General features: G+C 57.9%; 1 protein-coding gene across 5 annotated transcripts in view; it reads left to right on the top strand.

The window, feature by feature from the left end:
- HMCN2 (hemicentin 2) overlaps positions 1 to 13,189 on the top strand; it is a 150,618-nt gene that overhangs the window by 92,361 nt on the left and 45,068 nt on the right. For 4 of the 5 annotated variants that reach the window (XM_060154067.1, XM_060154066.1, XM_060154064.1 and 1 more), the window contains 14 exons: positions 1,324 to 1,485; positions 2,307 to 2,588; positions 3,629 to 3,796; positions 4,953 to 5,066; positions 5,499 to 5,585; positions 6,294 to 6,485; positions 7,337 to 7,510; positions 7,632 to 7,748; positions 8,185 to 8,327; positions 8,686 to 8,836; positions 9,685 to 9,903; positions 11,559 to 11,672; positions 12,078 to 12,265; positions 12,894 to 12,990. In XM_060154067.1, the coding sequence (XP_060010050.1) occupies positions 1,324 to 1,485; positions 2,307 to 2,588; positions 3,629 to 3,796; positions 4,953 to 5,066; positions 5,499 to 5,585; positions 6,294 to 6,485; positions 7,337 to 7,510; positions 7,632 to 7,748; positions 8,185 to 8,327; positions 8,686 to 8,836; positions 9,685 to 9,903; positions 11,559 to 11,672; positions 12,078 to 12,265; positions 12,894 to 12,990 (2,208 nt within the window). The remainder of the gene's footprint in view (positions 1 to 1,323; positions 1,486 to 2,306; positions 2,589 to 3,628; positions 3,797 to 4,952; positions 5,067 to 5,498; positions 5,586 to 6,293; positions 6,486 to 7,336; positions 7,511 to 7,631; positions 7,749 to 8,184; positions 8,328 to 8,685; positions 8,837 to 9,684; positions 9,904 to 11,558; positions 11,673 to 12,077; positions 12,266 to 12,893; positions 12,991 to 13,189) is intronic. The other variant, XM_060154065.1, reaches the window with a different exon arrangement.

Here is a 13,189-nt window from a genome sequence, read left to right as displayed (position 1 = left end):
AGAAGTCGTGAGGGGGGAGGGAGGTGGGATTTGCAATTTTAAGTTGGGTGGCCAGGGACATTTGACCAAGCAGATGTGGAGAAGGTGAGGGATGGGCATGAGGATATTGTAGGGAAAAGCATCCCAGGCAGAGGTGATGGCAGGCGCAAAGGCCCTGGGGCAGGGATGAACCGAGCATGTTTGAAGAACAGCAAAGAGGCCAGTGGGGCTGGAGCAGATTCAGCAAGGGGACGGTACCAGGCGATGGTCACCTGTGCGATGGGGGTGGATCAAAGGCTGTAAGGATCTCAGGTTTTACCTTGAGTGAGATGGGGCTTCTGGAGGGGTCTGGTTTGTACTCTAGATGGTTCCTACCAGCATGATGAGAATAGAGCATTGGGAGCAAGGGTGGGAGCAGAGTGGCCAGTGAGGGGGCTCCTGCAGGGACTCTGGGCAAGAGATGCTGGCATGTGGACTAGGTGGGTGTCCATGAGGTGTTGGGAGGGGGCCGTAGTCTCGATGCATTTCAAAGGTGGTGCTGGCCGGATTTTCTGACGGCTGGGATAGGGGGCTAAGAAGAAGGAGGGGTCGGAGATGACCTTTGGCCTGGTAGTCAGGAGAGTGATTCTGCCATCACCCAGATGGAGAGGCTGCAAGGGCAGGTCTGGGAAGAGAGGTCTGGACTAAGCATAAATCCCAAAGTGACAAGACAAGTCGAGATCACCAGGGGAGAGAGCGCGGACAGAGAATAGAATGTAAGAGTGAGGAAGAATGTCCTGTGGCCACCTAGTCTCCTCCCCCTGCGGGGACACATGCTGATGGATGGCCAGAGCCCAGAGGGCCGCTCTGCTCCGAACAGGTGCAGGATGTGGGAAGTTAGTGTTTAATCCAGTGCCCCTTGGTTTACAAAATCCTTCCCTGCACCGGGGTCTCCTTGCTGCCAGGTGTACCAGCTGCCTGCTCTCCCTCCCCCATCTGTGTAGCTGGATGGATGGGTCATGCATTCGATAGCCTTCACTGAGCACTATTATATGCCAGGCCCCAGAGAACCTCTAAGGATCCCAGGGGGAAAGTGAGGCAGGGTCTGCCGTCCAGGGCAGCCCACGCCAGGGCAGGATTCCGACGTGCCACCTGCAGGCTTATCTGTGTTGGGGAGAGGCTCAGTGTTATGGGAGCTCAGAGTGGGTTCCGGGATCAGATTTGGTGCTCAGGGAAGGCTTCCTGGTGGAGGTGACATCTAGGTGGGCACCTGACGCATGAGCAGGAGCTGGCCAGGATGGATGGGAGGACAAGTGTTCGAGGTGGAAGGACCAAGGACCAGGGGCTTCTTTCTCATGCATCCAGGTCAGCCTCTGCCCATGGACGGCGCCGGCCTTGGGCAGGTGTCAGCTGTGGGGCGGCTGCTGTATCTAGCACAGGCCCAGCCGGCCCAGGAGGGAACGTACACCTGTGAGTGCAGCAACGTGGCCGGGAATAGCAGCCGGGACCAGCAACTGGAGGTGCTTGGTGAGTCAGGCTGGGATGACCTGAACCAGGCGGAAGGGGCCAGGTGGGGCCCAAAGGGCGGGCAGCCAGGTGCCCTGGCAGGGCAGACCTCACCCCAAAACAGGGCTGATGAGAGCACTGTCCTGTTACCCCTTAGCTCTCTGGCCTTTCAGCTGCCCCCTACCCCCAGCCAGCTTCTTACAGCTCCTGACCTCAGCGTGAGACAGGGGGCAGCGTGATCCCAAGAAGCCCCCAATGGTCCAGAGGGGGAAAAAAACACAGCTTGGAACAGCTGGAAACTAAAGAAATGTAAAATTGATAGGAAGCTCCTATATGTGATGGAAATGTAAGTTTCCATCTACTTGTCCTGCTGGGATGAAATGAAATATCTCAACCTTGTAAAAATCATTCTAGAAAATAAAACCAAAAAAATGCTGTTCAGCATCTTGGGGAGAACCCCACCTGTGGAATAATCCCTCACCCTCGGCCAGTCCTAACCGCTGTTTAAGTTCCGGGAAGCCTCTGGTTTCTAAGGAAGAAAACCCCTCACAAATCTTCAGGGCTGTTCTGTGAGCTCATTATCCGAACGGCGGGCCTTCCTGCGATTCACAGGGTGTGGGAGAGGGGGCCATGGGGTACTTTTCTGACCCCATTATACAGATGCAAAGTGGAGGCCCAGAGAGGCGAGGTCACCTGGCTGAGGTCACCTGGCTAAGGTCACACAGCCAGCAAGGGACATGGAAGAACACAGGCCAAATGGAGGCGAGCCCAGAGCCTGGCATGTGGCGCGTGTTTGGTGCCCGGCGGCCCACTTTCCCTGACGTGCTTTCTCCCCATGCCAGTTCCCCCTCAGATCGCGGGCCCCTGGGAGCCCCACACACAGGTGTCCGTGGTCCAGGACAAAGAGGCCACTCTGGAATGCAACGCCACAGGGAAACCCCCGCCCAGGGTGACGTGGGAGCGGGACGGCGAGCCAGTGGGGGCCGAGCCTGGCCTGCAGCTGCAGAGCCAGGGTCAGAGGCTGCACATGGAGCGGGCTCGGGCTGTCCACGCCGGGCACTACAGCTGCATGGCTGAGAACGTGGCCGGGAGGGCCGAGAGGAGGTTTTCGCTCTCTGTGCTGGGTGAGGACCTGCGGCCTGCTGGAGGAGGGCAGGAAGGGGACCAGACTGGAGAAGGCAAGGCTGCTTCTGTCCCCAAGCTGTGCTCCTGGGGCCACCCCCTTGTTCTGCCAGGAGTCGGACCCCTCTGGGTAGGGCTCCTGTTGGAAGAAGCTGCAAGCACTGCTTTCAAAATCAGGACTGGTTCCAAATGGCCTTCATTTCCCTCCTCCCTGTCTCCCGTGTTTGCTGTTCCCCTCCTCTGTTCCGGGCATTCTTTATCCTGCATGACTCGTATGTGATGGGGGAATTCGGGGGTCCCCGAGAGATCAGGAAGATCCTGACCACTGTCCTGGGAAGTCAGGGCAGCTTCCTGTAGGAGGTGACCTTTTAGCTGAAATGTAAAGTCTGAGTAGGGGTCCGTCGGGAGCCGGGGTGAGAGGAAGAGTGCCAGGCATAGGGAACAGACTCTGCAGAGGGCTGGGGCACGTTCACGGGGGCTAGAAGAGCCTTGTGCTTCCAATCTCTTACTGAGCTCCTACTGCATGCCTCAGGGTGGAGGCAGGGAGTGGAGAGAGACAAGGAGGGAGAGGTGGGCAGGGGTCCTTTAGGGAGGACCCTCTCATGTCTCCATCATTGCTGGGATCCCCAGCCTCGCCCACCTATCCCTGCCTGATAGGGTGTGGCTTCCTTTCTGAATGGAACTCCGCTCTGTGGATTTAGGGGCCCATCTGGTGTTCCCCTTTGCCCTAACTCCTGTCTCGTTTGCTCAGTCTTTGCTCCGTGCCAGGCCGTGTGCTGAGCGCTCTACACATGTCCTTGTCGAATTCTCCTGGCGTTCCAACGAGGGGTCGGGGAAACTGGGGCCCAAGCCTGTTACCAAAGCCCAGCCCGTGGCCATCACTCACGCCCTTCAGTGGGAGCAGCTCTGATCTTGTCGCTTCTGCTCCTCAGGCTTCCCTGACTGGGGGGCGGGGGTCCTCGGCGAGGGCATTGGTGGGGAGACAAGCAGGAGCGTACAGCCCCCGTCTGCATCCTGAACGTGGCTTCTTCTCCGTGTCTAGTGCCCCCAGAGCTCATTGGAGACTTGGACCCACTGACCAATGTCACGGCTGTGTTGCACAGCCCCTTGACGCTGCTCTGTCAAGCCACAGGCATCCCGCCTCCAGGGGTCCTCTGGTTCCGAGGGGAGGAACCCATCAGCCCCGGGCAGGACACCTACCTCTTGGCAGGTAAGGTGTCAGTCAAGGGAGTATCTGGTTATCGGGTCTGGCCCTCTACCTCTGTCCATCACATGCCTGTGACCTCTGATCCTGCACTGCCAGGCTTGGTTGGGATAACCGTTATAGCTTTTGGTCCCCTGAGAGTGCACCCAAAAACACTGGTCAGGTGAGGTGCTCCAGGGAAAAAAAATCAGATTTAAATAAGTTTGGAAGAGGCTTCCTGTTCTGCTCTCCTGGAGACTCACAGTGACCATCTGTATAGTAAAGTTTCTGATAAGTCCTGCGGAAAAAAATTCTCACGGCACCTATGAAACATAGCATGGAACGGTAACAAACTTTGGGAAATGCTGATCTAAGCACCTTCTCCTTTGAATATTCATCTTCCTCACACAGTTGGTTTGTGATGGTTCTTGCTGGAATACAAATGGGGAAACTGAGGCCCAAGAGGCAATATCCCATCAGAATCTTTCAGGGACTTCCAGGCCCCCTGAAGCTCAGCCTCAATGACCCGTCAGTTGTTCCATGCAGCCAAAGCTGGGATGGTATATAAGTTTCCCCTTGTGCCCCACTTCTGAGCACTTGGTGGGGGCCGCCAGATTCAGTGTGATGATATGAATTCAGAGACTGCATCTGGGCCCAGCAGAAAGGAGAGTGGCGATCAATTAGTGATGTCTGCCCTGGGTGCAAGAATAGCAGTGATGATGTGTATCTACCTTCCTTGGGCTGGTCTTAGGAGATCCTTGCATTCCTCTGAGAGGAGCTGGTTCACCTCTGAGAGGTCCTTGGGAGAAGGTGGCCTTTTACCAGGTCCATCAGAGTCGAATGAGGATTCTGATCTGAGCCAGGACTACATAAACCATTGCTGTCCTTTTAGCCCCAGCCAACCCACAGAAGAGAGGGTAGCCAGGTGACAGATCCTTCTTACTAGAACAGGGTCCTCAAGTCTACCCTGGTGTAGGTCTAATGTCCAGGGGGCTCCATCTATCTGTTTACCCTCCTGGGCCTCAGTTTACCCGTCTGAGGAATGGAACATTGTGGGAGGCAGACACCTCTACCTCTAAATATAATGCCTGGCGTGCTCCTCTTCCTGGAGGGCAGCCTGGGCTCAGCTTGGGACAGAAGGCTGCTCATAGCTGTGCGTGGAGCCCACTCCCCCCCTCCCCAGGTGGCTGGATGCTGAAGATGACCTGGGCCCAGGAGCGAGACAGAGGCCTCTACTCGTGCCTGGCAAGCAACGAGGCTGGGGAGGTGCGGAGGAACTTCAGCGTGGAGGTCCTGGGTATGTCACCGCCCCATTCTCGTGGGCACCCACCAATCCTTTCCCTCCAGCCTGGGAGCTTCTGGAGGTGGGGTCTGGCACCGGCAGGAGGGAGAAGCCAAGCCTTGTTTTCTTTGCCTCATCAGCAACCTCTTCTCTGAGGCTGCCATAGAACTTTCCAGAAACAGCTGGAACTAACCCCAGATGAAAGGGGGAAAAGATTTTCAATACCACCCAACTGCCTTCCTCTGATCAGAGCCTTCTCCCAGAGGCACTGGTACTTCCCTCAGCCAGCTGCTGAGGGTTAGGGTTGGGGCTTATTAAACTCACAGCCCCATGGAGGCAGGCGTGAGGGGATGGGGAAATGGAAGAGAGGTACCATGGGCTCTCAGCTTCCTGCTCCGTGGTTGTTCAGCGTGGTCAGTTAGTGTCTGTCTTCCCTGCTTCTCCCAGTTCCTCCCAGTATCGAGAACGAGGACCTGGAGGAGGCAATCAAGGTTCCCGAGGGGCAGACGGCTCGCCTGACGTGCAATGTCACGGGTAAGGGACACACGCAGTGAACTGGAAGAAGGGTGAGAGGCAGCTCTGAGAAGCAGGGGGACCCCGGAGATCTGGGCTGCCTGCCCCCAGCCCTACTGCTCCCCACGGAGGGTCTCTCACCATCTTGGCCTTTGCACTCTCTGTGCCTCTGCCCCAAACACTCTTCCCTACTCATCTGACTACAGAGCTCAGCTTCCAGGACCCTCCACAAGGAGTCCTTGGCCGACCCTCTGGGCCCATGGGCTCCTACAGGTCCCAGTACTCCCCTATCCCAGCACTGACCACACTGGACCATAGTGGCCTTGTGATACCTGTGTACCCCAGCCAAGCTCTGAGCTCCTTGAGGACCAAGGGCTGCCTTGTCACCATGGTTCCCCCAGTGCCCAGCAGAGTAGGCTCCCATTAATGCTTGTGGGCTGGGAGAGATGGATGGATGGATGGATGGATGGGTGGATGGATGGAAGGGATAACTTGCCTTTCTGGCCTGCCTGTCTGTACCAAGCCACTCCTGCCCACAACCTGGGTAAGGAAAAGGCAATCAAACCACATAGGAAAGGGCCCAGGGCAGGCCTGGTGGCTGCTTCTGTGTCTTGCCCTGTTACACGGGCCTCTGGACTAAGGTGGAGAATGGATGTCCCCTAACCCATCTTGGAGCAGCCTCTGACCTCTTGTTTGAAGCATTTCACTTGCCTCTCCCTCTGCATACAGGCCACCCACAGCCCAAGGTCACATGGTTCAAAGATGGCAGGCCCCTGGCTGGCGGAGAGGCCCACCGCATCTCTCCAGATGGAGCCCTCCTGCAGGTCCTCCAGGCCAACCTGTCTAGTGCAGGCCACTACTCCTGTATCGCGGCCAACGCCATAGGAGAGAAGACCAAACATTTCCACCTTAGCGTCCTGGGTAAGTGCTAAGCATCTTCTGGCCGCCATCGGTGCCGGCAGGCTGGTACCAAGGTGACCAGCTCCTTACAGACAGCTTCCCACAAAGCACTTTACTATTTTTTCTTCCACGTCAACAACAACAACAATAATAATAACAGCCCTATAGGCTGAACCTCTACCATGGGCCAGGCATTTGCACAGGCCTGATTAGTTGAATCTTTTCAACAACCCTAGGAGGTGGGAGATGTGCTTGTCCCCGTGTCAACAATGGAGCCCTGAGGCTTAGAGAGGTGACAAGACTCCAGGCCCCAGGGTCGGGGCTCACACCCAGGCAGGCAGTCTCCCAAGGGCCGTCAGCGTGAACTGTCTCGTTAGGAGAAACAGGGGTCTAGAAGTTGAGAGGAGCACAGATCTGTTTCTTAAAATGCTGTTGGTAAAAGGGAGGGTCCCCAGCGAGAGCTGAAAGAGAAAATGTGGAGACCAATGAAAGCAGAGCTATTCTACCCAGCAGGGAGTAAAACTCCATCCCCACCTCTGCTCAGAGGGTGGTAACAATTGGAACCACAAACAGAATTGAGAAGGCTCTGGTTAAATGAGTAGATTCTGGATGTTAAGAGACTACTGGGGAAACTGAGGCACAACTGACCAGCTTCCCCTATGGTGTTGCTTAGTGATGGGGAGCCTGGGCTCTGGGTCACCCAGGCCTGAATTCAAGCATGGCCACACGGTGCGTGGCTCCTCTGAGCCTCAGTTTCCCCTCCGTGCGATGCAAGTAGCAAAAGCCAAGCACCAGGGTCTGAGGCTCTTCTGGGTCCTTGGGCCCAGGGTGGGGGATCTCCGTTCACGAGCACACTCCCTGCCCCACCGCAGTGGTTCCCACCATCCTGGGAGTGAGCGAGGACGGTGCTGACGAGGAGGTGACCGTGACCATCAACAACCCCGTCTCCCTGATCTGCGAGGCGCTGGCCTTTCCCTCCGCCACCATCACCTGGATGAAGGATGGGGCCCCGTTTGAGGGCTTGAACAACGTCCAGCTGCTCCCAGGTGATGCCCTCGGGGTGGAGAGGAGGGAGACAGGGGGCAGGTGACGCGTCATCGGGCTGGGTCAGAGGAAGGGAGCCTAAGTGAATGCCTGGGGGTGGCCCGCTGCCCCCCGCCCCCCAAGCAGGCACCCACGGGCTGCAGATCCTGAATGCCCAGAAGGAAGACGCGGGCCAGTACACCTGCGTGGTCACCAATGAGCTTGGCGAGGCCATGAAGAACTACCACGTGGAAGTCCTCAGTGAGTCAGGGACCCTCCAGGGCACCAGTCGGGTGCCCTCTGATGGTCACTGGCCAGCCAGGGCCGGCTCAGTCATTTTAGGGCCGAGGACCTAGGAGGAGGGAACCAATGAGCTAGGACTTGGGCCACGTGGACGCCCAGAGCCACACCAGTCCTGGCTTCCTTCTGCCACTCACACTGTGGTACAACCAGAGACCCCACAACTTGAGACCTGGTACCCCCAAGAGAGCTCCCAGAGGTCACCCCAGGAATCCCCCCACCTCAGACCTGACCTGTCCCGTAACCATCTCTCCCCAGGAGCGGGTGGGTTTCCAGAGTCCCTCCACTCTCAGAGAGCCAACACCCCGTTTCTGGGACAGACCCGGGGCCAGGGGGAGCGCAGGGTCTCAGCACCTCTTCTGCGGGCCTGCTCCTCAGACTGCTTTGTGGTTTTCAGTTCCCCCTTCCATCTCCAAAGATGACCCCTCCGGGGAGGTCGTCGTGAAGGAAGTGAAGTCCAAGGTCAATAGTACCTTGACCCTGGAGTGCGAGTGCTGGGCCACGCCCCCACCCACCATCAGCTGGTACAAAGACGGACGGGTGAGCCCGGGACACCCTGGCGGCCTCAGGCTCTCAGTCTGGTCCCCCTCGTCTGCTTGGAAGCTTCCAGAAAAGGCAGTCAAGGCATCAGGCCCCAGAACTGGCCTGGGCCCCACCCCACCCTTTGTATTTTAATAAGAAATTCAACTCTTTATAGGAAACAAGTCTCACGAACATTAAACCGTCACTGAATTCTCTTCTAATTTTTAAGTTGTATGGATTTGGTGTTACAAAATTGTCGGGGTGGTCTTATCACTTTATGTTGTATTCCAAAAATTGTGTGAAAATAGAAGTACACTCGTCTGGGGGCTTTCTGCCCCTCATTTCTGATGTCTGTTTCCGCTCTTTCCACCCTCAGCCCGTGACCCCCGACCAGCGTATCCACATCCTTGGTGAAGGACAGCTACTTCAGATCCAGCCCACACAGGTCTCGGATTCTGGGCGATACGTGTGCATGGCCACCAATGTGGTTGGCGAGGATGACCAGGACTTCAACGTGCTCATCCAGGGTGTGTAGGGCCACAGGGAGGGGTGGGGCGTGGGCCAGTAGGACTGGGAGGCCGCATGGCTGGGGGTGGGGAGTGTCAGTGCTTCTGGGGTGGCCTGGTGGGAGGGTTCTGTTCTTATCGCTGTCTGTATGTGTGGCCCCCAAGCCCCTGGCCTGGGCTCTTTCATGAACTGACCTTGTGACAAGGACATTGTTGCCCCCCAGGCCTTGGTTTTACCTTTGTAAAATGTGGGTGATCAAATCAGGTGACCTTGAGGGCTCCCCCAGTTCAAAAAGCCAGTGATGAGGGGCCTCTGTGCTCCAAGGCATACACTCTGGCTAACGCTTAGAATCTGGCATTCTCCTCTGAGAAATACCAGCGTGTCACAAGACTGAGTCCACTAGACACGAGCTCCAGAGAGAGGAAACTTATCCTAGTGCCCAGCATAGTAGTTGCTCAGTAAACACTGGTTGAAGCAGTGAGTGAATTTAAAAACTGCCTTGGGGCTTCCCTGGTGGCACAGTGGTTGAGAGTCCGCCTGCCGATGCAGGGGACACGGGTTCGTGCCCCGGTCCAGGAAGATCCCACTTGCCGCGGAGCGGCTGGGCCCGTGAGCCATGGCCGCTGAGCCTGTGCGTCCGGAGCCTGTGCTCCGCAACGCGAGAGGCCACAACAGTGAGAGGCCCGCGTACCGCAAAACAAACCAACAAAACAAACAAACAAACAAACAAAAACTGCCTTGACTGAAGGATTTGGCTCAAACGGTGGAATTTCTGTGCCTGGGGAGGGGCTGGGACGGGAATCTCTTTGAGCGGTTCATCCCCGTCCCTCAGCTGTGGGTCCTAATGGCTTTGTCCCCCACTCCCCAGTACCCCCCATGTTCCAGAAGGTGGGAGATGCCGGTGCAGCCTTTGAGACCCTGTCCCGAGAGGAAGAGGCCCGGGGTGGGGTGACGGAATACCGGGAGATCGTGGAGAACAACCCCGCCTACCTGTACTGTGACACCAACGCGGTCCCACCCCCGGAGCTCACCTGGTACAGGGAAGACCAGCCCCTCTCGGCCACAGATGGGGTGTCTGTTCTGCAAGGTAGGCCAGGGCTGCAGAGAGAAGCAGGGCATTTGCAGGCAGGCACCAGGTCACAACCACATCAGAGCCGGTCTCCTCTGCCTTTCTGTAAGTCCTTGAGCTCTCCTGTGTGCTGCTTGCTGTGTGACCCCGGGCAGGGCACGTGACCACTCTGGACCTTAGCTGCCTTTTGTAAACCGGGGCTAGAAGCTCTTTACCAGTTTGAAGGCTAGAATGGGGTCCCTTTCTGCCTCTGGTTTTTAGAACAGAGGTTCTCATCTCGGCCGTGCCCACCTCTGGGCTTCAACATCTGTAATGTCCTGGCCCCTTTCTCTGGAGGTGTGGCCGGTTCCTTTATTAAGACCTTGTGACCCCAAATGCTGAAGAATCTCTCCCTGGGCTCTGATGACCACCCAGAGTCCAAGCTCATGGCTTATGTGACCTTTTAAATTTCTTCTTACAACTTTAAATATTTCTTTAAGGTTATTTAATTTTTGTAAACAACTGCTTTATTTCAGAATAGTTTTTTGTGGATGACTTTGAATTAAAAGGCTCCGGGGATGGGGCTTAGAAATGCCTGGCTTCCCTAGGGTGGCCCACAACTGGGAGGTATTCGAGACACAGAGCCCGGATGGGGTCCTGCCGGGTCCTGACAGGTCCTGCCAGGTCCTGCCAGGTCCTGCCTGGTCCTGCCAGGCTTGGGCCAGTTGTGGCGCTGTCCAGCAGAGGGGGATGATGTGGGCTGCAGGATGAACAGGGTCATTCCAGGGTTTGTACTTTGGTACTTGCAGAAGAAGGTTGCCCCTTGGAGATCTGGGAGAGGCAATGCTTACGGAAAGCTCGATTGACCTTTAACCTGGCACTGCCCTCTGACCTAGGGATGCAGTGAGCTCAGTCACATGCTGATTGGCCTCTGACCCTGGCCACTGACCCCTAATCCTGGGTACACAGTGGTCACAGTCACAGCTGACTTTAATTCTGGCCCTGATCACAGATTAACCTCATGTATCGAGTGACCCCTCCCCCAGCCGTGGCCGCTGCCTCCCCAAATCCCGGCTACTGTCTCCTGGCTCTGCACATAGTGAGCCCCTGGTTCTAACCCTGCTCACAGCCCACCACATCCTGGGTCAGAGATCCCCCAACCCAGAGTCCTGAGCACACAGCGACCCTAGCCCAGCTTCCACTAGAGACCAGCTCCAGTTCCACAGATGCCAGGCTCTGGCCCTGGCTGGCTCTTGTGCACAGAGGGTCCCAGGTGATGCACCCCAATTGCCCCCACGCCCAACCACTGCCGCCTCCTGAGAGCCTCTGCCGACATGTGCCAAGCTCTCTGCCCCTTCCCTCTGCCTTCAGTGAGGAGCTGGGCTCAGCACTGCTGGGCACTCTTTTCTGGGAGCCTCAGTTTTTCCGTCTGTAAGATGGGAGTAGTAACGGCACATGGGGTCAGAGGCCAGGGAAATGCTCAGCCCAGGGCCTGGCACAGAGTAAGCTGCCACTGCGCTTCATTTGATCCCCTTGACCCGTGACCTGAGCAGAGCAGGCGATTCTCTGCGTTTCACAGATGAGGTGGGGGAGCGGGAGTGGCCGGGGGGAAGGTGATGTGTCCCAGGTCCCCTCCAGGGGGAAGAGCAGGTTTCCTCGCCCTGGCTCAGGCCTCTGTCCCCACGTCCCCGCAGGAGGCCGGGTCCTGCAGATCCCCCTGGTGCGTGCGGAAGATGCCGGGAGGTACTCTTGCAAGGCCTCCAATGAGGTGGGCGCGGACTGGCTGCACTACCAGCTGCTGGTGCTGAGTGAGTGGCCCGGCCTGGGGGCGGGCGGGCGTGGCGTGGGCTCACGTCTACAGGTCCCATGAGGGGCCCCCTCCCAGAGGGGGTCCAAGTAGAGAGCGTGTTCAGTCCAACTGTACTCGGAGGTTGGTAAGGCAGGGGTTACGAGCTTGGGCTCTGAAACCAGACAGGACTGGATTCACATTGCAAGTGAGCTGCTTCCTAGCTGTGTGACCTTGAGCAAATCACAGCCATCTCTGTGCCCGATTCCTTAGCTGCGGCAGGGCCTGGGAGCGCTTGGTGGGCAGGGTTCAAGGAGACCCCGCCAGTGCCCGGCACCCAGCGGTGTTCTTGCCTCGACGCCCGCCCCCCCAGGGACCTTTCCCAGGGAGGCTGCCCGCTCTTCACCCTCTTCTCCCCCCGACCCAGCCCCACCTGTGATCCCGGGTGCCACAGAGGAGCTGGTGGAGGAGGTGACTGTCAACGCCAGCAGCACCGTCAGCCTACAGTGCCCGGCCCTGGGCGACCCTGTGCCCACCATCTCGTGGCTCCAGATGGGGCTGCCTGTCTCCCCAAGCCCGTGGCTGCAGGTCCTGGAGGACGGGCAAGTGTTGCAGGTCAGGGCGACCCCCGGCTTGGGCTGAGGGCAGCGGCTGCTGCGACGCAGCGCTGCTTGTCTGAGGGCCGATGAGCTGACCCCTCTCTGGGCCAAACGAGGCTCTTTGCCTGAAACCACGTTGGAGCCCCTGGGATTTAATTCAGCCCACCAGATAATCGTACGTGAGCAGCCTTGCTGGGCTACGCATGGCGCCTGAAAAGGACGCACAGGCGTGCCACACTTGGAGCCCAGCACGGCACAGGGCAGCCTTCCTCGGGAACGCCATTGGACGCTTACAGAGCTGTGCCCAGCACCTAGGACCTCGGGCAGCTCCTCGGCCACCCAGCGTCCAGACACAGCCCCACGGCACCCCTGGAGTCCAACACAGCACACAGCACCCTCCTCGGGGCTGGGGGTGGGGACTGTTGTCACCATCTAGTTTGCTACGGGGACTCATCCGTCAGCTTCGCATGCCCCCAGATGTCACAGAAAGCCCTAGATGGCTGTGGGGTGAGCCCCTAAGCATTGCTCCGTGTAGGCAAAGGTGGTCTTCCTGGTCCCTGCCGTGCCTGGAATGGGTGGGAGGAACCCTCACACTAGTTCCCGGTGGGACCCAGAGCCATCCGGCCGGTGGCATGCGCCCACAGGTGTCCACGGCAGAGGTGGCTGACGCTGCCAGCTACATGTGTGTGGCCGAGAACCCGGCGGGCTCCGCGGAGAAGCTCTTCACCCTCAGGGTGCAAGGTGAGCTGGGCTGAGCAGGAAACCCCCTGGGTTCCCCAGCTGAGGAGGGGCTGGTGCTCTGGGTCTGTCCCACGTGCTCCGAGGACTCACCGTGCGGGCAGACACAGCGCCTCGGTCTTTCCAGTGTCCTGGGCTCTGGGCCAGTGCCAGCCGTACCCCAGGAGCGCATGTGGGGGACCCTGATCGCTAGATAATTTTA

The sequence above is a fragment of the Lagenorhynchus albirostris genome, chromosome 7 (genome assembly GCF_949774975.1).
Source record: "Lagenorhynchus albirostris chromosome 7, mLagAlb1.1, whole genome shotgun sequence".
Taxonomy (NCBI): Eukaryota; Metazoa; Chordata; class Mammalia; order Artiodactyla; family Delphinidae; genus Lagenorhynchus; species Lagenorhynchus albirostris.
Note: the sequence above shows the minus strand (reverse complement) of the source record. Positions and strands in the feature narration are given on the sequence as shown.